A 23,839-nucleotide genomic window follows, 5' to 3' on the forward strand; every position below is an offset into this window, starting at 1 on the left:
ATACTTAGCACTTCTCCCATTTCTTTTTCCCTAAGGATGAAGGTGAAAAATACTTGGAAAGCACCAATCAAAAATAAATGGAAAGAAGACTTAGATATATCAATTAATTAAATAAAGATACGAGGAAAGAGTGCTTGAGTAAATGACCCATATGGGGCCAAAGAGAGAGATGGGAAATCCAAACAACAGATGTGGAATTTGTTTGATGGTACGTACGAATGCAATTCAGTATATGCTCACTTTAAAATTATAAGTAAAGTTTAACAAGTATTTCGGAGTAGGAAGGTAATCGTGCGAATAATAAATACTCATGAATGTCACTAGTATAGCAGAAATTTATTATGCCTTTTTAGTGTTTCTTTTTGTTTGGAGTCTCCATGTAATTTATATTAGTGTTTATTTGGAACTGAATTATCCTTATCAGCTTAAATTTGTTGTAGTTTGGTTCTTTGTAACTCACTCACCAGAAGTCTGGCCAGTAGCTGCTGTGGTGAAGGAAGTTTCACTAGAAAGAGAAAGCAATTTTCATCATCACTGTAGGGGTTAGAGATTGGGGTTGGGTTTAAGGTCAAAGCACTGTAGCCTTCCTGGAAATGGTCCCTCATAATAGAAAAGCTTTTCTGTGTTTATGAATGTACAGACCAGCTCCCGTCGAGATGACAAGTGCTGTTGACTCCTTGGCACTGTGCTTCTTCTTCTCCTCTGCCATAATCAGAATTCTGATGATACTAAACAGGGGCTCCAGAGCTTCTGTGTATTCCGCAGGTACCACAAAAGTCAGGATCCTTGGCCACAGCACCTGTGGAAAATAGGCAAGATGCAAGGATTACTTATTCTTTTCCATTACTTCTCCCTGGTCCTCACTACATGTTTTTCTCTGATGTAGAAGCTTTTCTCCTGTTATTATTTTGCTTTTCGGGCCAAGTCAAGATGAGATCATTAAATGAAGCCTCTGCATAGCACATTCATTTTCAAGTGTTAGCCGTAGTGAGTGTTGGTCAGTGTTTCTCCATGGGGATGTTGCTGGAATGTGGGGCAGGACAATTCTTTGTCATGAGGGACTGCTCCAGACACTAGGGGAATGCTAGCATCCCTGGGCCCCACTCACCAAGTGCCAGTATTCCTCTTGTCAATGTGACAACCAAAAATCTCCCAAGTACTTCCTAAAACTCCAGGATTGGAGTGTGACTGCCCCAATGGAGAAGCTTGGGAGAGGATAGTGAATGGGCTGCTACTGTCCTCTGTGCTTCAGGCTCTGACCTGCCTGCTCTGGAAGTCTGAAACATTGTGTTTCTTTAGTATGTTTTATGTTCCTTAGAAAACTCTCTTGTGCTAATGGAAACCTTGGTGTCAACTTGTACTCTTCTCTCTTCTTTATTATCTATATTTAATTACCAGACTCAGTCTTTTTTTCATTGTAAGATCTCTTGTGCCCTTCCATGTCTCATTTCTATTGTAATGACATTGCTGTAGTTCCTACAAGTTGCATCTGATCTCCTATATGGTCTCTTTGCTCTTAGTCTACTCATGTGTGAATCTACTGATTCCCTACAATTATCATTTTAAATGTTTAGCACTTGCTTAAAATTTTCATTGGTTTATCAACCATAAGGTAAAAGTTTGGCATTCCAGGCCCTTTGGGGTTTGACCCTAGATTATTTTTTTCATCATTTACTTCTATATCAGAAGGTCTTAAACTTTAGTATGTATCAGAAATATTGGAACTTAGCTGATTGTAGACTTTTGGTCTCTAAGTCCAGTTTGGCTGATTCAGTAGGTCTGGTATGTGACCTGGAAATCTGCATTTTAAGTAAATATCCCAGATAACTCAGGAACCACATATCATCCTAGATGAAGCCTCTGATCTACTACTTAAATGGTGTGGTCTGTTGTTTGTCTTCTGACTGTGCTATGTACTTCTGGGTACTATAGATTCCAAGGCTCTTCCCCTTGAGCTTCAAGTGAATCAGGTCTCCAGTGAGGCCTGAGAATGGCTGCTTTTAACACTTTCCCAGATGGAATAGGGTAAGTTTGGCATTGGTTGCATTAAAACCACTACTTAATATTACCATATGCATTAGAGGAAGAAGAGAAATAGTATACTAACATTATATATATAAATTGTCATGAACTATCCAGATGTAAGATACTTTATATTAATTATCTTAATTAATTCAACATCTGTTTTTGAGGAAGCACTATGTGCTGGACACAGTATTGCAATACACCTCCTCTAGTCAGAGCATCAGGAAGCTGATGACAAATGGAGCACAAACTCACGCCTTTATTCTTACACAGGCTGGACTTTAAGAAGGTGATCAAAGTAACTGTAAGTGGTGACAAAAGACCCCTTACCTGAGGCATTCCAATGACCAGTGGGTCCAGGGTTTTTAAGACCTCAAGGCTTGTTTCTCGGACAGATTCCTCTTCTTTTTCATTCTCATGAAAGTTAGTTTTCACTGGTTTCTCCTTTAAGAAAGATCAAACAGGTGACTTGTTAATGACTCCTAAGGTTGGTCTCCTCTGTCTTTCCTTGGGTGCATTCTCAGACTCTGGAGTAAAGGATGTAGTCACTCAACTTAAGTGGCTCATGGAACCTAGAAATCTTGGCCTTCAACATCTAATCCCTGTTTGAAAGGGCCCCTTGGAGGAATTAGTTGGAAAACACACCCCTTGCTAAAAGAGAGAAACAGAAATTGTGAGGCTCCTTTAACTGCAGATATCCCCTCTCTTTCTCAGACCTTTGTCATTTTCTTAAGGGCCAAATTTTCAAAGCATGCTTCTTTGTGGAGGGAACTGTGATTTCAGTTGCAACTAATTTGCTAAAATCACAGAGATCATAAGCGCATATTTTTCAGCCAATTTATCCAAAGAAAGTTGACCTCAGTTGCTGTGGTCTGAGTGTTTGTGTTTTCCCAAAATTCATATGTTGAAATCCAAACGCCCAAGGTGATGGTATTAGGAGGTGTGGTCTTTGGAAGGTGATTAGGTCATAAGAGAAAGGTCCTCATGTTTGGAATTCATGCCCTCATGAAGGAGACCCTGGAGAGCTAGCTACTCCCTTCCACAGTGAGAAGGCACCATCTGTTAGGAAGGAGACACTCATTAGACAGTCTTGGACTTCCCCACATCTTGAACTGTGAGAAATAAATATTTTCTGTTTATAAACCATCATTTCACGGTATTTTCCTTTATATATGGTGAGTGTTTTTAAAGGATTTTAAAAGCATGCTCCATCAGCATACAACTTTTTCTCATTTATATAACAGATACATTTCTGTTTGTGTACAGCAAAGGGTTAGAACCCTAATAAACTTGTTTATGATTTCAGAAGTAGTTATTTTAGAAATGCACTTCATAGAACTTACTTCACTGCTCCATGGTATTTTGCTATAGTTGCCTGAATGAACTAAGACACCATTGCAGCAAGTATTGATATCTCTTTTGCTTTCTCTGAAGCAATTCAGTCTCTGTGCCCCTCTCCAGACAATCCCAATCCAAGCTTTTGGTGGCTGGTTAACTTAGAGAAAACTGATTTAACCTATCTTGTGCTTATTATAAACTAGAGGTCATTTTACCAAAAAAAAAAAAAAAAAAAAGAACTGAGAAAACTAGAGGCTGTAAAAATTATCAACAAAAGTGACAAGATTAAAATATTACTTCAAAATTGAACTCTAGTCATTTTTAATTTTTTTACAATTTTTTTTTTTTACTCTACTCCTGTGACAGATTAAGGACCCTAATAGTTTTTCAAAAGAAACATAGTTGAGCGAACTGTACTTTTTATAGTGCATCACTCAGAACTGTAGCCTCTGCATACCAGATTCCTGTTCAACGTTGCAAACTGGGAGAAGACATAATCAATCAATGGCCATCCTTCCCGAGCTTCAATATAGGACTTTTCACACATGGTTTGGATGAGGAGAAGAACAGAATTTCTTACCTAGGGTAAGAACAACGCAATAGCAACATTTTACTATGTTTTGCAGAAGAGAAATTTACCTTCCTTTATTCTATAATCTTAAGGATAATTAAGTGGGAACATTTTTGAAAAAGGAACATAAATTGAATAATGTTAATACAGGTTGAATAATCCTTATCCAAAATGCTTGGGATCAGAAGTGTTAAAATTTTGGAATTTTTTTCAAATTTTGAAATATTTGCATTATACTTACTGGTTGAGCATTCCTAATCTGAAAATCCAAATTCCGAAATGCTATAACGAATATTTTCTTTGAGCAAAACCTTTGATTGTCAGGTTGGCTCTAAAAGTTTTGAATTTTGAAGCATTTCAGATTTCCTTTGGATTAGGGATGCTCAACCTGCAGAAAGTGACTGATAGGTTATGAGTCACCAGAAATGCTCTCTTCAGGCAAAATCTTTCTCCTTGGTTCCCAAAGACATATTGTCTATCACTATAGATTATGAATTTTTGGGTAACTTTGGGCTAAAACACTGCTTCGCTTTTTAAAATACTCAACCAAAGATAACATATTGAACTACAGGTCCACAACTGCTTATTCGCAATTTCAAAGTCCAAACAACTATGAAAACTGGAATTTTGTTTCTTAAGTTTAGTGCCAACTCATTTGGTGGCAAACCCAAACTGAACTGTTTTAAAGCTATTTGTAATCTTATTCTATGCTGTGTGGATATGCATTAATTTTCTTGCAGAAATATTCATGGATTTCGATTGTGGGTTACTATCAGAGAAATGTTTTTCTAAAAGCTGAAAAATTGTCAATTCTGAAACATATCTGGCCCCAGAAATTAGAGTGAAGTTTTATGAACTTGTATTATAGGATTTATAATAATTTGGTTTCAATTTGTTTATTATGTTGCTTCTCTGGTGAATAGAAACCTGAGAACCAATCCCTTAGTGAACAGGCCTTTGAAAAGAGAGTGAGAAGAAAGAAACCATTTTGAACAGGGAAGCAGAGTTATATGGTGGCCAAAACAATTAGCATAAAGACTCTGAGTAGTTTACCTAGAGAAGAGGTACACCTTTTCTCTATTTTTGCCTGGGGAGTTGGCCTTCCTCAAAGATCTATGCTCTTTATGCTATCCTAAACTCTTCTCGTAATTCTTCTTTTGTCTTTTGCCAGTTACTAGGCCAGGTTTTTTTGTATAATCACTCTATTGCTTTTTATTGCAAAGCTTTTACTATTTTAAATGTAGTTACTGGCAGTCAAAGCTTCTTAAAAGAATTTATTTCTCTTAATTGGCTTCTGTCTAGCATTTTATTCCAAACAAAATGTGGTATTCTTACAAAAATGTAATAATTGATAATGTTTCTTGTTTTCCCAGTATAAGTTCTATAACTTCTAACATAGAATCCCCCCCAACTTTTTTTTTTAAAGAGAGAGTCTTACTCTGTTGCCCAGTCTGGAGTGCAGTGGTGCAATCTGGGCTCACTGCAACTTCCACTTCCCGGGTTCGAGTGATTCTTGCACCTCAGCCTCATGAGTAGTTGGGATTACAGGCGTGAGTTACCACACCTGGCTAATTTTTGTATTTTTAGTAGATATGGTGTTTCACCATGTTGACCAGGCTGGTCTCGAACTCCTGACCTCAAATGATCCACCTACCTCAGCCTCCCCAAGCATTGGGATTGCAGGCATGAGTCACTGCGCCTTAGAATACTTTAATCAAATAATCAGAAATATTGAGCAATCCACTATGTGCCTTACTTGCTCTAGGTGGTGCCTGGTTGGAAAGTAGGATGTCTATGCTAAGAACAAGGTTTAGGGATTATTATTTCCTGGATGAAGATACATTATCTTTATAATTAACAAGCAAGTTTTAAACTATCTGAAGTACATTGGCATAGTGAGATACAGTCTCTTTGCTCTTATTCTACTCATGTGTTAATCCACTGATGTCCTACAATTATTTTAAATAAGCAAAAATCTTCCTTTCACTGAGATGCTTTTTAGCTGTGTGTACTTTAGGCCTCTACCTTGATGAAGTTTATCTTTTTGGAAAAGATGGAGTTCTTTTAAAAATGGAATCGACCACAGAGTTCTTTATAAAATAGTCTCATAAGTAGGTCATTACAGAATCAAAATAATTTCATTTATTCTTAAAGCTACCATCGACAAAAGTTTCTATTAATTCTCTTACTTTTGTATTGAGATCACCCATGACGATTTTGACTGTTCTTTCTATTGAAATGATGTGATCCCTCAACCTGGGCTCTGAAAGACAGAGGGAGAAACTGAGAGGCCTGACTCAACAGAAGCACAGTATGTTCTAGGATTGACGAAAAGCTATTCGAATTATGGCACATAAATGCGAAGTCTCTTATCTTTAACAACTTATTTTTTTTTTCAATTCCCTCCCATCCTCTTTGTTTCCAAATCTTTAATGATGTCCAGTGCTTTCTTTGTTTCTTATTACATTTGTTTCATTTTGTTTAAAATGTTAGGTTCCATAGTGGTTTCAATATATCATTCCTGGTAGATCAGATCTAAATACTGTGAGACTGCTTCATATTCATCTGCTGATTCTTCAGTAAATCAAAGTGCTAACTGAATGTTAAAAAACTATATCATACTATGCAAAAACTAATTTTTGTATTTTAGCAAATCTAAGATATCACCAATTTTATGATGTACCATTATTTCATATTGTACCAAAAAATAGTAGCTAATTACAATTAAAGATGCATTCAATTGTAAGATGCATTTGATGTTATGAAAATATGTGCTTCCTGGAATAAAATATGGCAATTCATTAATTTCTGCTTTTTTGTAACCATATCAATCTCTAGAGAATTGTACACGCTCTCCCACCCACCCCTTGATATTGGACCATTTAATCAACCTACAAGAGCTTCTAAATTCTAACTTTAATTCTCAAAAATTCTGCTCATTCTTCTCAACTGGGTGCATCCATAAATGTTGTGAGAGAAGTGAAGTAACTAAAGATGCCCGTTGAAAGGAATTATAGATTGTGGAAGATTGAGAAGACAGAGTTTCATTTGCACATGATGTTATATAAGCATCCAAAAGATGTAGGATAGGATTAGAGAGTGCATAGGCTTCAGTCTGCTTCTTGGCATGAAATAAACCACATTGGTTTCGACCCTCTTGCTTACCCTCAGCATTGACAGCCGATCTTAACAAAGTCAAGATTCCCATTCGAATGGCTTCATTATTACTTCTTATTTGTTCATCAAAAAATTCCATCAGCTCTCCAGGATTGGAATGGGCTGCAGGTTCAAGAAACACTAGGGCTGTAAGAACTCATTTTCATCTTTGGTAAAATACTTGTGAATGGGAGGAGGGAAATTCACCATGAAGATTATCCAAGGCACTCTTCAGTTGGTAATTTGATTTTATTATGTCCATGCTTCTTCAGCTTCATAGAATTAATCAAGCAGTTTGGTTCCTAAGAGAGCTTGCTATGCCTAGGCCACTTCTGTTCATATCCGTGAATGTGGCCTTATTTAAAAATGAGGGTCTTTGCAGATATAATGAGGTTAAGAAGGTTATTAGAGTGGGCCTGAATTTAATATGACTGGTGTCCTTATAGGAAAAGGAGAAGAGACATGGGGCACAGTGAGAACACCATGTGAAGATGGAGGAAGAGATGGCAGTGATGCTTCCCCAGCTGTGAGAGCTGCAGGTGTTGAAGCAGGGAGGGGTGAACAAAGGCCTGGCTGGAGGACAGTGGTTTATTCTAGAAAGTATCATGGGTAAGGTGAATTAGTTAGGCAGGGATTGGGGAGAAGAAGAAAGTATAGCGACAAAGGGGCCAGTCAGGAGAGAAGTAGAAAGGTATGCATACACATGACAGAAAGATATGCAAGGAGGTAGAAGTGATGTAGTATATAGGGGAGCGAGGAGGTTCAGGAGATATTGGATTGCTGCTATCCCTCCTCCTCAGGGACTGTATGGGAGCATAGTTTTGTATTCTGACCCTGGGATTTTGGTGCCCCCCGTGCACCCCATGTCAGACCTTCTAATCAGGTGATATAACGTAAGGTCAAGATAAAGAAGGATAGAGTGGAGGACAGAGAGAGAGAGAGAGAGAGAGAGAGAGACGGAGTGACTGATGGTTAAAGAGGTGTAGACATTAAGAGATAACCAGGAAGAAAAAAGGGTGACTTTGGATTTGACACAGATTCAAATAATCTCAAATACAAAAAAAAAAAGACAGAAAAAAAAAAAAGAAATTTCCTATTTTCAGGGTTGTCAACTCACTCCATCACTCCAGTTTTCCTGGGACTTCCTTGGTTTGAGAACTGAAAATTTTATCTCCCTGGACCTATCCCAGTCGTGGGAACCCTGGCATCCTTGGCCATTCTTCCCGTCCTGCTCCTCCTGGGAACTTGTAGGGAGAGGGGCAGGCACAGAAAACTGTGAGTTAAAGAAACAGTGTGTGTGTGTTTGTGTGTGTGAAAGTAAGTTAATGTGACAGTTTGCCTTCCTTTTACCATTGTCATCATCATCACTTGGGGACATTTTTATTAAAAGCCTTCTGTATGCTGGTCCTACCTAGAATGAGAAAACAGCTTGAAGCTTCCATTTCATTTTCCTTTACTGGAGGCTCTGGAGCTCTGCAGATCTGAATGGGGGTGGAAATCAGGTGGTAGATGTTAAAAACAGAAAACAGGTTGAAATTAAAATTCGGAGTTGACAGCATGGTCTTCTTACCTGCTGCAGTAAATTGATAAAGATGGATCTTCTCAAACTCCTTGGAAGGCCAATGTCATAAAGAACTGCTGCAGTCAGTATTTGTTTTAGGCTCTAAAGTGGAAACTCCCACAGGTTAGTTGGAGGCTGCCAGGAAAGCAGCTGCACAGGATGTGGAAGGCAAATAATAGTGTTCTGAGAGAAAAACAAGCTCCTCATCTTCCTGCAGTTACAAGTTTTCTTGAATGATTCTGGCCCCTTCTACCCTGTTCAGTGCCTCAGCGGCTTGGAATGAACATGCTCTTTTTTTTTTTTTTTTTTTTTGTTTTTTTGAGACAGAGCCTTATTCTGTCACCCAGGCTGGAGTGCAATGGCACAATCTCAGCTCACTGCAACCTCCGCCTCCCGGATTCAAGCGATTCTCCTGCCTCAGCCTCCCAAGTAGCTGGTACTCTATGGGCATGCACCACCACGCCCAGCTAATTTTTGCATTTTTAGTAGAGATGGGGTTTCATCATTATGGCCAGTCTGGTCTCAAACTCCTGACCTCACGTGATTCACCCGCCTCTGCCTCCCAAAGTGCTGAGATTACAGTTGTGAGCAACTGAGCCAGGCCCAGAAGGAACATTCTTAATCCCTTTCTGAAGTTCCCTTCATCCAGTGATACAATCTTTTTCCTACCTCATATTCCTCCAGAGATACTTAAATTCAGCTGGCCAAACAGGAGTTTAAACTCCTTCGGCTCTTTTGAGACTGACTAGCCTCCGGGAGGGTTGCATGTGGGTTCTCTGATTCAGTTCTTTTAGGGTATGACTCTTACCTGAGTGACATGGAAATCAATCTCTTTGTCTTTATACTGGCTCAGGAGCCAGGGCACCTGGCCCAGAGCGTATCCGCAGAAGTCTTCCCGATGCAGCAGCAAGCTCACCGTGGGCCCGTGGGCCTTAATGATGCTCAAAGTCTGTACAGGCAGCAAACAAATACCATTTCTGAAACTCCCTTGGGTTTTTCATAGGTTTTCAGAACACCAAGAGCTTTAGGTACTCCACAAAACTTTCCTCGCTGCTTTCAGTCAAGAAATAGTTCTTTAAATTCTTTAAAATCTTTTAAAAATGTTCAGATTAAGATCATTGCATGGGACAGAGCTGTATTTGTATTTACATCTGTATTTATACTGATACTCATTTCAATACTTGCCCTTCTCTCCTATTTTTTTTAATTGTATTTTTTTGAAACAGTCTCACTTTGTTGCCTAGGCTGGAGTGCAGTGGCACAATCTGAGCTCACTACAACCTCCGCCTCCCAGGTTCAAGCAATTCTACCCGCCTCAGCCTCCTGAGTAGCTGGGATTACAGGCGCCCACCACCATGCCTGGCTAATTTTTGTAATACTAGATTGTATTTTATTTTATTAAGACAGAGCTTTTCTATTTTTTAAACCTCTCTCTAATAGTCACTTTCTTTCAGTGTATTAAGCAATAGAACTTACCTCATCTTAAAGAATCTTCAAGCTGTTGTGGCGGCTCACGCCTGCAATCTCAGCACTTTGGGAGGCTGAGGCAGGCAGATTGCCTGAAGTCAGGAAATCGAGACCAGCCTGACCAACATGGTGAAACCCCCATCTCTACTAAAAATACAAAAAGTAGCTGGGCGTGGTGGTGGGTACCTGTAATCCCAGCTACTTGGGAGGCTGAGGCAGAAGAATTACTTGAACCTGGGAGGTGGAGCTTGCAGTGAGTGGAGATGGAGCCGCTGTACTCCAGCCTGGTTGACAGAGTGAGACTCCATCTCAAAAAAAAAAAAAAAAAAAGAATCTTCATTGATTCTACCTCACTTTGACCCCAACTATTACCCCCACCTGACTCTGTTTCTCTTTCCTGCCCTTGGAGCAAAGCGTTTCCAAGGTATGGTCTTTATTTGCTATTTCTACTTCTCAGCTCCCATTCACCTCCCAATCCACTAGAATCTTGCTGCCATTCAGTGTAGAAAATCAACAACTTCCAGATTATGAAATATAAATGTGATAAATTCTGATTATAAAAATGTAGAAATCACAAATGTTATGATGAAGAAAACGTAATACACATAGTACCCATGGATAAACACTGGTATATTTTAGTATATTTTTTATTTATTTGACTTATACTTTCCTATGTTTTCTGTGAATTTTAATTTATTAAAGATGACATCTTTCTTATAGAGTTCTATATTCTGCCTTTTCTATCTAATGTTTGACAGTTGTTTTGTGTCAGCTACATTTTACAACGAATCATCTCAAAACTTAATGGCTAATGGCAACTATAATTTATTTCATTAAAGACTATGTATTAGCTGGGTGGTTCTTTCACCATACATTTCCAAGCAATGGACACTTGTCAAGATTTTTCTTGAGTGCTGTAACGCTCAGGAATAGATCTTTGCTTCCTGAAAACTTCTCCTTTCTAAACTTCTAAGACCTCCTTCTACTTCACTTTCCTACACTCTTCACATTCCCTATTCACTATCATGAGTTCTTCTCCCTTGCTTTCCCCTTAATATTGACGCCCTCCAGAACTCTATTTTTGCCACTTTGTCCCACTCTATATACTCGCTTTAAACAACTCCATCTAAATCCACTTATTTGGTTGTTACTTATGCAATGATGATACTCAAATCTATAGGTCCAGTTTTTGCTTTTCCTTTTAAACTCCAAATGTGAATATCCTCAAACTTACTAATATCTCCACTTGACAGTACCATAGGTGTTCAAATCAAAATGTTTACATCAAACCCATTTTGTACTGTTCCATATTTGTAATTCCTCCTCGTTTAAATTGATGATCCCAAGATCGCCTGAGTCAGAAACCTAGGAAACCATCCCAGGTGTTTCCATTGTAATAAGCTTCCAAATGATGCCAAGTCCTGGTCATTCTATTCTTCAGCATCTGACTACTCTGATCAGTTCCACAAACACTATGTTAATTGATCTCTTTACCACTTATGAGCTGGAATATTTCTATAGCCTCCTAGCCAATAGTCTTATTTTAGTCCACCCCATACCCCTCTATTTTTAATGTTGATATTAGAATGATTTTTCTACTACAGTACTCAAATCCTTGCTTAAAACCTTTCAAGCGTTTCTTGTTTATTAAAAAAGGTCCAAATTTGTATGTAACAGCTAAGGCTCTTCATTATATGACTAAGACCATCTTTTTGGTTTCATTTCTTTCTGCCTTATGTCTTTTTTTCTCTCTTCCCTTCCCTGTCTCCCATCACACTAACTCAGGTATGCACGCTACCCCATTTTCAACCTCTGCCTCAGTAAGTTTTAGTCCTTCTGTAGGGAATGCATCTTCTCTGTGGTGAGCAGCTTCATGGGCTGCAAGGATCAATTCCAATGCTGCAGCTCACCAGGGCAGTTAAGTGCTTCCCTCTCTGTGCACCCTTCTCACTTTGTGTACCTTCTGTGCACTTGCCTGGCTCTTCCTGTGGGGAGCAAGAGGAGTAGTCGTTAAACAGATGCATTGAATTTGTTTTCCAGGTGCCTTGAAGAAAACACTTCCCTACAGAATATTTTTAAAGTTCCATGTTGCTAATGATTTAACTACCTCAGGATGTTAAAAAAAATAAATGCTTTAATAAAGTGTTGAAAAGAAACTAGAGAAAGTTGCTAAGTGTTAAACTTTTTATAATAAAGCAATGAAGAGACCTAAATAGGATATCATTTAGCCTTCTTAAAGAAGCTATAGCAGTTAAGCAAGATAAAGGGAAGACACTTTTAAAGCAAGATATGTGTGAATGTACTTTGTAATCTATTCTTTACAAGGACAAAGCACTGCAGTATTTTGAAGCAGCCAAGTATATTCTTTAGATGTTATTTTATTTAATCATGATATTCTTAGACACAAGAAGCATCTGTGAACTGCTATTTTTCCTAATTAGTGACTCAGCTCAAATATGAGTTTTAATATATAAAATGTGAAATATCTAACTTTTTGGGTTTTCTTTACTCATTTTATCTTATTGATTGTTCTTTCCACATACTGAAATGTCAGTTTCATGAGTGTAGGATTTTGGTTTATTTAATTCCTGCTATAACCTCAGCATCGGGAACAGTATCTGGCATGTCATGGGGATTTAATAAACATTAACTGAAAGAATAAATAAATAGTGATTTGAAATAGGTAGAAAAAAAGAAAAAATTGATGAATCTCATAAAATACAACCAACGGCTTCCAAAAATACTGACTCTAATTGTCATGTTACAAACAGAAGAGAAATTTCAACCAGCATGTAGGGACATCCAGCTTGAGGCATCCTGAGGCCCACTCACCTGCATGGGTGAGGCCAAAGGAGCCCACTTCTCCATTATATACCGGAACAGCATGAAGATCTTGTCAGACAGTCGATTGGCATCCAGTCTCGGGTAGGGAAAATCTCTCCAGTGGTTGACATATTTGTAAATGGCTTTGCTGAATTTCTCAAGGGCTGCATTTAAAACACACAACCACAGACTGAGAAAAATATAAAGATGGGACAGACGATAAAATAATTTGAGAAGAGAGTGCTGATGATTAGTAAATATGTAATGGTTTTTATATGATCTTACGACTGCATCAAATACACATAAAGTACTCAGCCACAATAGTGAAATGCAAATTAAAAGCATAATAAGACACTACTATCCAGAATGTCTAAAATTTAAGACTGTCAATGCCAAGTGTAGACTAAAGTGCAGTTGCTATTCTCACATACTGCTGTGGTTCAAGCATTTGGCAGGACTCTTTGGCACTATCTAACAAAGTTGAATGCATTCTATTTGACCCAACTATTCCAGTCTTATGTATATAGCCATTAGATATGTGTAGATACGAGCACTAAAAGGTTTGTGTAAGAATCTGTTCATATTAGCTTTTTGTTTTGGTAACAGCCCCAAACAGAATATAATATAAATATCTGCTAATAGGTAGAATTCTATTACATTCTATAGACATGTAAGAGAATACAAAAATAAAAATGGGCAATAGCTCCACATAACAGCATGGATGAATCTTACAAACAGGCAGAGCTAATGGTGTTTGAAGTTAGGACTGTGGTTTCCTTTTGAAGGTAACATGAGGGGGCTTCTAGGCTCTGACAATCTCCCACTTCTTGACCTAAGTGGTGGCTACATGGGCAACTTCACTTTGAAATAACTCATCAACATGTACACTTCTGATTTGCATGCTCTTCTGTGTCTATCTTTTACGTCAATAAAATTAAAAAGAAATCTAAGCCTGCCAAAATACCATTTGGGCAACGAATCCACATATATTTGCATGAAATGCATAAAATAATAACATTATTTTCTTCAGCCCTTGCGTGCCACTTATTTTGCTAGATGATAAAGAAAATTAATTAGTCCATTCTTCAGGGACTCCTCACATTCACAAAATACCCTGGAAAAGACCCTGAGCATGTTATAGCTGTAGAACTGGCCATTTATTGGCTCATTCATGGTCTCTCCAAACTCCCTATAATTCTTTGAGACTCTCCTGCTATACTTTCTAATAATTTATTTCTTGGTGTATGTGTGCATGTGTGTGTGCGTTTCTAACTGACTTGTAAGCAACCTGAAGTAAGGGATGATGTCTTGCTGGTTCATGGTATGTGAAGCAGCCAGCACAATGTCTGCTAATTTGCTGATTGATCAAATGACTAGGTATGAATGAATGGATGGACGGCTGAATGGTTGGCTGGATGGATAGTTATTTTTTATACCTTTTCTTTAGTTGCAGTCAGGCAAAAAGTTGCTTTAAGACCAAAGGGCGCTTAGATAATTTTATAACACAGAGAATTCCCTTAGTAATGTTCATGAGGATTTCCAGTTTTATTTAATTTTATGTTCCTGGTTGTTAATATTAAATGTAGAAATGCTGTTAGAGGCTCCAAAGTTTTTTTTTGCAGGAACACAGTGTTAGCTATGATAATAAGTAGGAATAGTAAAAAGTATTGAAAGTAGGTTAGTCTAGTATAGTTGCACAGGTCCTTGAGTCAGACGGTCATAGTTGACAGTCTTAGCTCTGCCATGTACTGGCTGTGTGACCTGAGGCAAGCTGTTTGAAACTTTCTAAGTTCAATGTTCTCACTTGTAAAATGGTGAAAGACATGCTACCCATCTAATGTGGTTGCTGTGAGAGTTAAATGAAATAGTAATCTTTTTCTTTTTATTTTTTCTTTTTCTTTTTTTTTGAGACAGTCTTGCTCTGTTGCCCAGGCTGGAGTGCAGTGGCGTGATCAAGGCTCACTGCAAGCTCCGCTTCCCGGGTTCATGCTATTCTCCTGCCTCAGCCTCCCGAGTAGCTGGGACTACAGGCACCCGCCACCATGCCTGACTAATTTTTTGTATTTTTTAGTAGAGATGGGGTTTCGCCATGTTAGCCAGGATGGTCTCATCTCCTGACCTTGTGATCCGCCCACCTCGGCCTCCCAAAGTGCTGGGATTACAGACGTGAGCCACCGTGCTCTGCATGAAATAGTAATCTTTTTTTTTTTTTTTGAGACAGAGTCTCGCTGTCTCTCCCAGGCTGGAGTGCAGTGGCCGGATCTCAGCTCACTGCAAGCTCCGCCTCCCGGGTTTACGCCATTCTCCTGCCTCAGCCTCCGGAGTAGCTGCGACTACAGGCGCCCGCCACCTCGCCGGGCTAGTTTTTTTTTGTGTGTGTGTGTGTTTTTTTTTTTTTTAGTAAAGAGGGGGTTTCACCGTGTTAGTCAGGATGGTCTCGATCTCTTGACCTCGTGATCCGCCCGTCTTGGCCTCCCAAAGTGCTGGGATTACAGGCTTGAGCCACCGCACCAGGCCAGAAATAGTAATCTTAAAATACCTAGGGCAGTGCCCAGGCACACAGCAAGTTCTCAATATATATGAGATAAAAATATTACTTTGATGACAGAACAAGAAGAAATGGGAAAGATGGAATAGAAGAGCCTTTGTTAATAGGTAAAGAAGACATTCCTGACAGCATGGGCTTTTAAATTACAAAATAGCAGTGTTAGGGTATGTTGGAAGTGGAAGGGAATGTAGCAATCACTTATTCTGATGTTTTTAGAATTGAAACTGGGACTGAGAGAAGGGCAGGGTCACTTGGTGGCTCAGTGGCTGAGCAGAGTCAAGAGACTAGGTCTCCAGTCTCATCCAAGAAACCTCCCTGTACACCGTAAACACTACTTCCTAGGAATTCCAAGGTACGTTTTTCTCTGTAGGCTCTTGATTTCTGGGACGTATTTCAGTTTTGGATAGAGGAGTTTGTGATCATAGTTTGCTTGCCTGTTTTTCTTGATTTTATGATTGCTTGTAGTTTGGTTACTTTGTTTAGTTATCATTATTACAATATTGCATTATAATCAGATGTCAAAATTTAACCTATGCTAAGAACTGGTAAGTGCTGACAGTCATTGCCAAGAAAGTGTCCTCCAATTAGAGAAGGAGGTCAGTTGGAACGAAGTTGTACAGGGCAGTGAAGAGTGTAGACTGGGTGGTCCCATAGACCTGGGTTTGAATGCCACCTCTGTATCTCATTGACTGTGTCATCATTTTGGGAAAATTCCTTACTTTCCTTGAACCTCAGTGTCTCCTCTATACAATGGGAAAATAGTACTTATCTTGCAGAATTGCTGTGATGATTGAATGAGATAACTCCCCTGCTGAGGACTTTCCATGTGGTAGGCACTCAAAAAGTGGTAGCTATTATTATTCAAAAGGACAAGATTGGAATTAAAGGGAAAACAAGACTTTTACTTAATTTGTAAGACAGTTCACAGTCTGGTTTCAAGCAAAAAGGAAATCATCGGGATACCCACCAATACAGAAAGTCCCCTTCATCCTTTCATCCTCGGCCAGCCTGAGCATGGTTTGCATGGTGAGCAGGGTCATCATCATGAAGGGAATACTCTGGGACACTGCAGTGAGGGGCAGAAAGGAGAGAGGTGTTATTTGTCTTCTCAAATTTGGGCTTCTATGACTCCAAATCAACAAGAAGCATTTCAGGGCTGCATGGAGGAGGCAGATGAGGTGTAGTAGAAAGATGTTTCTATAATTCCCCCATCTCTGCCCCACCTTAATACCAGGCTATAGTTAGATAATCAAGGAGAGGCTGGTTGAAAATAAGGTTCTAGCTACACAGCCATTTGTACCTGTTGTTAAGTGGCAGTTGCTTATTTGGAAGGCAGCTATTCTCACCACTATACCATCAATGCTGCCAGCAATTGCTTAGTTGGATAATTAATTTATTAATGTCAATCTCTCCCACCAGATCTTCCCTGTATCCCCCAAGTATATGTAAACATATATAACAGACGATTCCTAAATATCTGTTAAATACAGTAGTGTAGAAATAAATGATAGGGATCCCTATTTCACATAAGTGTTCAGTAGTTAGTAGAATATACCTTACAGAAAATGTGCTTCTGCAAATGCAAAGCTGGATGAAGGGGAAGGTGAGGATGGGAGAGTGGCCAAATTCAGAGCAGTCTAGACTAGTGGCTGGGCAGCAGAATCATTCATGCTCATTTTAAACAGCTGCCCATATCCCTCTATCAATATTTCTTGGTACAGAAGAAGGTAGAGATGCTATCTTTTCTACCATTTGCTCCCATTTGGCTTTTAGACAATTAGCAGTTGTCATTTCCCAGGGAAAACATGGAGAATATTCCCACCGTACCATAGCTGGTTGCCAATTCAGCCAGGGCAAGCACAACGAATTCATTTGGTAGCTCTAAGATCCTGAAGTTACTTTGTACTTCATACATAACAGAGTTGAAATCATGTGCAGCAAGAGACACCAAAACCTCACCAGCTAGCATTCTGATTTCTCTGAGCATCTGAAGAGGAAAAGAAAAGTAACAATAACAACTAGAAAAGGGGCAGAGTGAGTCTATGGAGGGGAACTAGTCAGCATAATATTTATGTATGTATTTATTTATTTTTAAAATTATAGATTCACGGGGTACATGTGCCGGTTGGCCACATGGTTCAACTGTGTCATGGTGAGATTCGGGCTTCTAGTGAACCCTCACCATTCCTCCCACCTTCCCTTCTTTTGGAGTCTGTGAAAACATCTACTGACCCCCAAATCTGCAAGAACACTATTAAAACCAGTTTTTTAAAGTGCAATCAAGTTACCTCTGCTTTCCCAGCAACTGACACCTGTCAAGAATCTTTCACCATGGTTTTCTAGCAGCCCGTTCTCTACTATCCAGCCATACTATTTATAAGCTACTCTAGCATTGGGACGAAGGGAGAACAGGCTGTTACAAAACCATAGTGAGAAACGCTTGGTAGGTGTCAGTAGCTGGGAAAGCAGAGGTAATTTGAATGCATTGAAAATGCTGGTTTTAACAGAGTTCTAGTAAACTTGGAGGTCAGTAGCTGTTTTCTTGCTGATTGATCTGGTACCATGAACACAGGACTTATATTTTATGTTTAAGTGATGCAAATGACTGTGGTTGAAAGACTGAAAGAAAAAGTGAAAGAAAATGAGCTAGGAATTGAGAGCTTTGGTTTCAGTGTTAATCTGGCCTAATTATCTCCAATATTGGTGGTACTGGGAAAGACTTCCAATTTTGGTGATGGTGAGCTAGGTAAATTTATCAACCCCTCCTCCTGAGGAAAATAAAAAAGACCCAGATAAGGTATTAAAAATATATACTCATAAAGCCATCAGCAAACTCACAATATAGGTTGGAACGAATTACTGAGTTGAGGCCTGGAAATGATTATTGATCTAGAGAGGTAAGTCCTGCATTTGAGACTGTTTTGTTGCATTTTGAAGCAATAGTCAGAGTTCAGGACCAACCAGTGGTGACTCTGGTCATCCCACCTCTTGTCTTTTGGGCTAAGACACCAAAGGGCTGTGCTCAGATGAAAGGTTAAATTGGTTTTCTCATGAATAACAATCCAATTTTGAGTTATAGAAGTGACCCAGAAATCTCAAGCCCTGAAAGCAATCATAAATTGTTAGTGCCATTGGCGGGAACAAGTAATTCTTTCTGGAAGAGAGAACATTATCCTAGGATTCAAATTATTTCTACAAATTATTATTTTTTGCTATGTTGTCTATCAGACAATCTAAGATAAGTAGGTACATAAAAAATAAGTCATAAAGAAGCCAAGAAAATTGGTTTCTAGTTCTGTCAATAGACGGCTATGTTCCTTCAAAAAAATATATCTCTAATTGTGAACTTTCTCTTCTAAAAGGAGATTGGATAATATCACCTCTAAAATAATTCTTATCTTTGCCTCAGTTTCCTCATCTGTGAAGGAGTAAATATCAGGCATTATAAGGATATCCAAGTTACTGCAAAGAACAAATACAAGTGATTCGTGGTCCTGGCAACAGTGTAGAACAGCTTATTGATGTCCACATGGGTGCAGTTGGATCCCTTAAAGGCCCTTTTCACTATCATGAACCAAACTTACATTGCTGTCTCTCATGTCCTTAGAAGCATAATAAATCAACTGTTGGACAATTGCATCATCCAAGATGTCAGTATTCTGAATAACAGAAGTGAGATGACTGTAAATGTCTTCCTGTGAACATACAAAGGCATACACAGAAATTTGGATTGCAAAAATAAAGAATCTAATGAAGTCCTAATGAATAACACCATTAAAGTAAGCAATTTATCCTTGCTACACGATGGATTTCATATTATATGCCTTAAATATGCCTTAATTGAGACTTTCTTTTTTTTTTTTTTTTTTAAGGTGAAGTTTCACTCATTTTGGCCAGGCTGGAGTGCATGTTCTCAGCTCACTGTGACCTCTGCCTCCTGGGTTCAAGTGATTCTCCTGCCTCAGCCTCCCGAGTAGCCAGGATTACAGGTGTGTGCCACTATGCCCGACTAATTTTTGTATTTTTAGTAGAGACGGGGTTTTGCCATGTTGGCTAGGCTGGTCTCGAACTCCTGACCTCAGGTGATCCACTTGCCTCGGCCTCCCAAAGTGCTGGGATTACAGGCATGAGCCACCGTGCCTGGCCTTAATTGAGGCTTTCTGAACATAACGTGCATCTTTAGGAGTCAAAGGCTACAGAGCAAAGTTAATTCTAGAAGCTATTTTAACTTGGCTACATTTCTATGGCAAGATCTAATTGAAGACCAGGATAGGCTTCCTGCCATTCAATGTCTTTTGAAAATCACTGTTATGGGTCACTCAGGGGAATGGAAATGCCTGTCAGCCTAATTGCTGCCCTTACTACCAGGGAGTGATATGGTACTAGGGAACACACTCTAACTCCCCAAGAGGCTGCTAAACTATGAAACTGGATCCTAAGGGACATTTACAGGCCCTTGTTTTATTCATGCCTCTGCAGACAGAAAGTTGTGGACAACCTTTTAGACAGGGCCTCCGGTTGTGTGGCTTGACTCGATGCCCTGTGTGAGGGCTCTTGTAAATCTTTTAGGTGGCTATGTGTCCTCTGGAAGATGAGAGACTGGCGTTCTGAAATCTCCAACAGCTTCAATATGTACCTCCAGCCACTGCACCCATGCTTAAGTTGTTAAATAGCATCCTTTGCATTACTCCTCAGGGCTGGTCCTTGGGAAGTTTGAGAATAATGTGTAAGTTTTCTTTGCTTTCTTCCTTGTATTTTCTGGGCCTGCCTAACTATCTCTGTGAGTCTTTTTCTTGCTCCATGTGCTTACTCTTCTGTCTGCAGGCCTTGTTCTTTGGCAAGGCTAACATTTATGGAGCGCTCACCATATTCCTGGAACTGTGCCAGACTCATTATCTGGAGCATTTTATTAATACTCACAAGTCCCTGTGTTAGGTACCACAAATATATTCATTTTATAGGTGAGGAAATTGAGTTCCAGGGAGCTTAATGTAGTTAGTATTATGTACCGATGCTACAATTTGAAACCAACAGACTGAATTTTAGCTGGCACCTTAACCTCTTGGTTATGCTGGCTATTATTATTCTTTAACTAGACTCACCATAAAATAACTAGGAAGTGCTTCTTAAAAACATATATTCTCTGATCCCTTTACTGGAAATTCTCTTTCAGTGCTTCTGGGATCCGGAGGTTATTCTCCAAGTGATTCCCAATGTTTGAGAAAGAGTGCTCTTTGGAAAAGGTGACTTCTACTGAGAGATTAATGTAATGGTTTTCAACCATACCTAAATGTTTGGATCACCTCCAGGAGCTTTAAATGCACAAGATTTTCACAGACTGATCCAATAAGAATCCCTGGTGGTAGGGCATGGGTGTTGATATTTTCCCAAAACTCTCTAAAGGATTCTAGTACGTGGTCAGGGTTGAGAACCACTGAATTAAGAGACAAAAGTATAGGCACTGCCCTTCACAAGGAGACAACACTGAATAATGATTAGGAACATTTTTTTTGGAGTCAGATGGACTTGCTTTTGGATATAGTCCTCTGTTCTTAGTTGAGCAAGTCGTGTAACTTCTCCGTGCCTAATTTTTTCTCAGTTATCAAATGGAAATAGCAATACCTACCTGATAAAATTGTTCTGGGGAGTGAATATTATACAATACACTGTTGTTTGGAAAATATCTAGTATTTTCCTTCCCAGATAAGTGTTCGATGAAAGGCAGTTATTTTATTTTATAGAAGGTTGTTGAAATGTGAAAAGTCTTCAATTCTTAGGTAAACTTCTAGCTGTGAAATAGCATTATAGATGAGCAGGGAAGAGCTTTAGGGATTTTTGTAACAACCCTCAAATTATAAAGGAAACAGTCTCATCCACATGTTTGTAAGTCTGACATACACCTTTCAACATCTGCCTATATAAAGTTATAGAAAGGAACTTTTTTTTTTTGCTGTTTTCTAGACATAGATGCTGTGATTCTTGACATGCTAAATATCATTGCTTAAACATTACAATGACTTTCATTACAACAGCATTTACTGAAAAATTGAATGCCGTGTAACACGCCAGAGAAAAATGAGAAAGTTGAGACAAAGAAAAATATATACAAAATGTTGCAACAACAAGACTGAAAAAGGGAAAAAGATTTTTCTCTACCTTCCCTACCTTGTTAACAATATCTTCCTTGTTCAGCATTCCAAGAGTGAGGTTAATATCACCAAACATCTCTAAAATGTACAGAAAAATACGAATTAAAATATGTGCTGAAATGTCCTCCTGTTAATTATTTTGTAATCAACACAAAGTTCATTCATTCATTTATCCTCTCTCTCTTTGTCTCTCTCCCTTGACTGCTAGCTCTTTGACGGCAGGAACTGTTTTATTCATATCCGTGGCATAATTGAAACTAGCAGATGCTCAATTATTATTAGTATTTTTTAAACCTGAATCAAATGTGAAAGGGAAGGTAAAAGATGCTGGATTCCTATTTATCCCTCCAGGAAAGTGGGCATTGCCTTGTAAATTCTTTCTTGCAGGGTTTAGCTCTAAGTGTCAATGAGGTGAATTTCTCGCTCCTGACTTGAGCATTAGAAGGCAGGGGTGCAACATAGCTGTTTATTTTTCACTCGTCCTCCCCTCAATACCTCTCCCATCTTCTTTTTCCATGCCCTCTTCAACTCCATCTATTCTCTTGTGCCTGCTGACTCCCTCTTTTGGTCCCTTCCCCATGTCCTGTTTTCTGACAATGACCTAAATGTGTTTGACTTGCATTTTCTATGAATATATGTTTTGGAATAAAGCACTCTAGAAAACTGGAAAAAAATGGAGTCAAAGGAATTGAGCAATTTCAAGCTACATGGCAAGTTGGTAGGAGAAATACTTTTGGAGATGAAGATTTCTCATGAATTTCCAAACCAAACAATATACTCATTTAGGGCAATCTTTTTGGCAAAGCAGAAAGGCAGCCATACCTGGAAATTGGGAGAAATACTTCCAAAGGACTCTTATAGTATTTAAAATTAAATAACAAACTGCCTTTCTTTGATATGTAGCCACTTTCTCCTCAGGTAGACTATAAATTTTAAAGCACAACCATCTCTTAGGCTTCCAGTCTATTATTGATCCTTCACAATCAGCATGACTTTATTATGTATTTTGCATACCATTTCATAAATCCTTTGAGGTGTATAGACCTCCCACAATGCAGCACCACCCCCAGACCTCATATATGCTTATAATTCCACAGACACAAAACACAAGGAAGAGCCTTGACTTCTCAGGATCTGATGATGCTTACCTATGAATTCCTCTGTACTGGGTGTCATATCTTGGCTGTTTCAGGGTCTCTAAAAGATAGCACCTAAGTATTCGAAACAGTAAGGCTAGAAAATCAAACAGGCAGATTGGCAAGTTTCTTATATAAGGTTCACATAAGCCTCTCTAAATGAAAGTGCCTCCTCCACTTGATTAGCACAATGGTCTGGGAGCTTCCAGCGATGGGCTTGCTGTTGAGGTTGATATTGTATTCTACCACTATGACATTTTCTTGTGTCTGAACTCCTGCTAACCAACAAAATGGCTGCATCTCACCAAATATTTCCCTTTGATGACCAGAGTATTTGGGAAAGAAGTAATTAGAGACTGGGATTCAAACCATTGTTGTAGACCGAAGGTGCTCCTCTCCCTAAACTTGAGTCCATTGATCACAAATTCAGGAATAGTTTTCTGTGGTTGCTTTAGTGTCCTGATGTTGGGAAAGGCTTTCTGGTGAACTGGTTGATTGTTATACTTAGTGAAAGTCAGTCATATGAACTAAGCATGCTCAGTGGGCTGGAATGTACTTCAGGGGCAGTTGGATGGAATGTCCAACTGACAGCAGCAAAGCGAAGCCCTCTCTACCTCCCTCTCCATTAATTCTTCACTGGCGTGTTCAGGATCTTGGCCTCACTCCAGGCTCAGGCTTTTTCTCTGTCTTCATGCTTTCTTTTTGTTTTCAAATTATTTTTTATCTAGACCAATTTTCCATAATGCTTTCAACTTTTCTAGCATGAACTGAAATCTGGTTCCCAATTATAGATTTATAATCTATGTGATGACAATCTTCGATATATGTCCAGACACTATGTGAATATGGAGGATGATAGAGAATGGAAAGAGGGTACTGCTAGTCTGCAGGGCTAAATGTAGAAGGGGCTGAGGTGGGGAGCTCATGACAGTTTTCATCTGCTACTGCTTTTTTGGCTATGTTACCCTCATCAGCAAAGCTTATTCTGGATTCAAAGGTCAAGTGCTTCCAGCTAAACCTTTGAATTCATCATTCTTCTCATAGACATTTTGCACTGTATTAAAG

At 39.0% G+C, this 23,839-nt stretch overlaps 1 protein-coding gene across 1 annotated transcript in view; it reads right to left on the reverse strand.

Moving 5' to 3' along the window:
• Nucleotides 1–23,303, reverse strand: part of MROH2B (maestro heat like repeat family member 2B) — a 74,551-nt gene extending 51,248 nt beyond the window's left edge. Inside the window, exons 1-15 of the mRNA XM_023216458.1 lie at nt 22,787–23,303; nt 21,655–21,716; nt 19,074–19,184; nt 17,317–17,476; nt 16,457–16,555; nt 12,951–13,105; nt 9,460–9,600; nt 8,661–8,753; nt 8,502–8,571; nt 7,100–7,213; nt 6,124–6,197; nt 3,821–3,943; nt 2,356–2,469; nt 643–799; nt 465–505 (exon numbers count right to left, since the gene is read on the reverse strand). Of these exons, the coding sequence (XP_023072226.1) occupies nt 465–505; nt 643–799; nt 2,356–2,469; nt 3,821–3,943; nt 6,124–6,197; nt 7,100–7,213; nt 8,502–8,571; nt 8,661–8,753; nt 9,460–9,600; nt 12,951–13,105; nt 16,457–16,555; nt 17,317–17,476; nt 19,074–19,184; nt 21,655–21,716; nt 22,787–22,814 (1,542 nt within the window). The 5' untranslated portion in view covers nt 22,815–23,303. The remainder of the gene's footprint in view (nt 1–464; nt 506–642; nt 800–2,355; nt 2,470–3,820; nt 3,944–6,123; nt 6,198–7,099; nt 7,214–8,501; nt 8,572–8,660; nt 8,754–9,459; nt 9,601–12,950; nt 13,106–16,456; nt 16,556–17,316; nt 17,477–19,073; nt 19,185–21,654; nt 21,717–22,786) is intronic.
• Nucleotides 23,304–23,839: the final 536 nt, after the last annotated feature.

The sequence above is a fragment of the Piliocolobus tephrosceles genome, chromosome 4, assembly GCF_002776525.5.
Source record: "Piliocolobus tephrosceles isolate RC106 chromosome 4, ASM277652v3, whole genome shotgun sequence".
In the NCBI taxonomy this organism is placed as follows: domain Eukaryota; kingdom Metazoa; phylum Chordata; class Mammalia; order Primates; family Cercopithecidae; genus Piliocolobus; species Piliocolobus tephrosceles.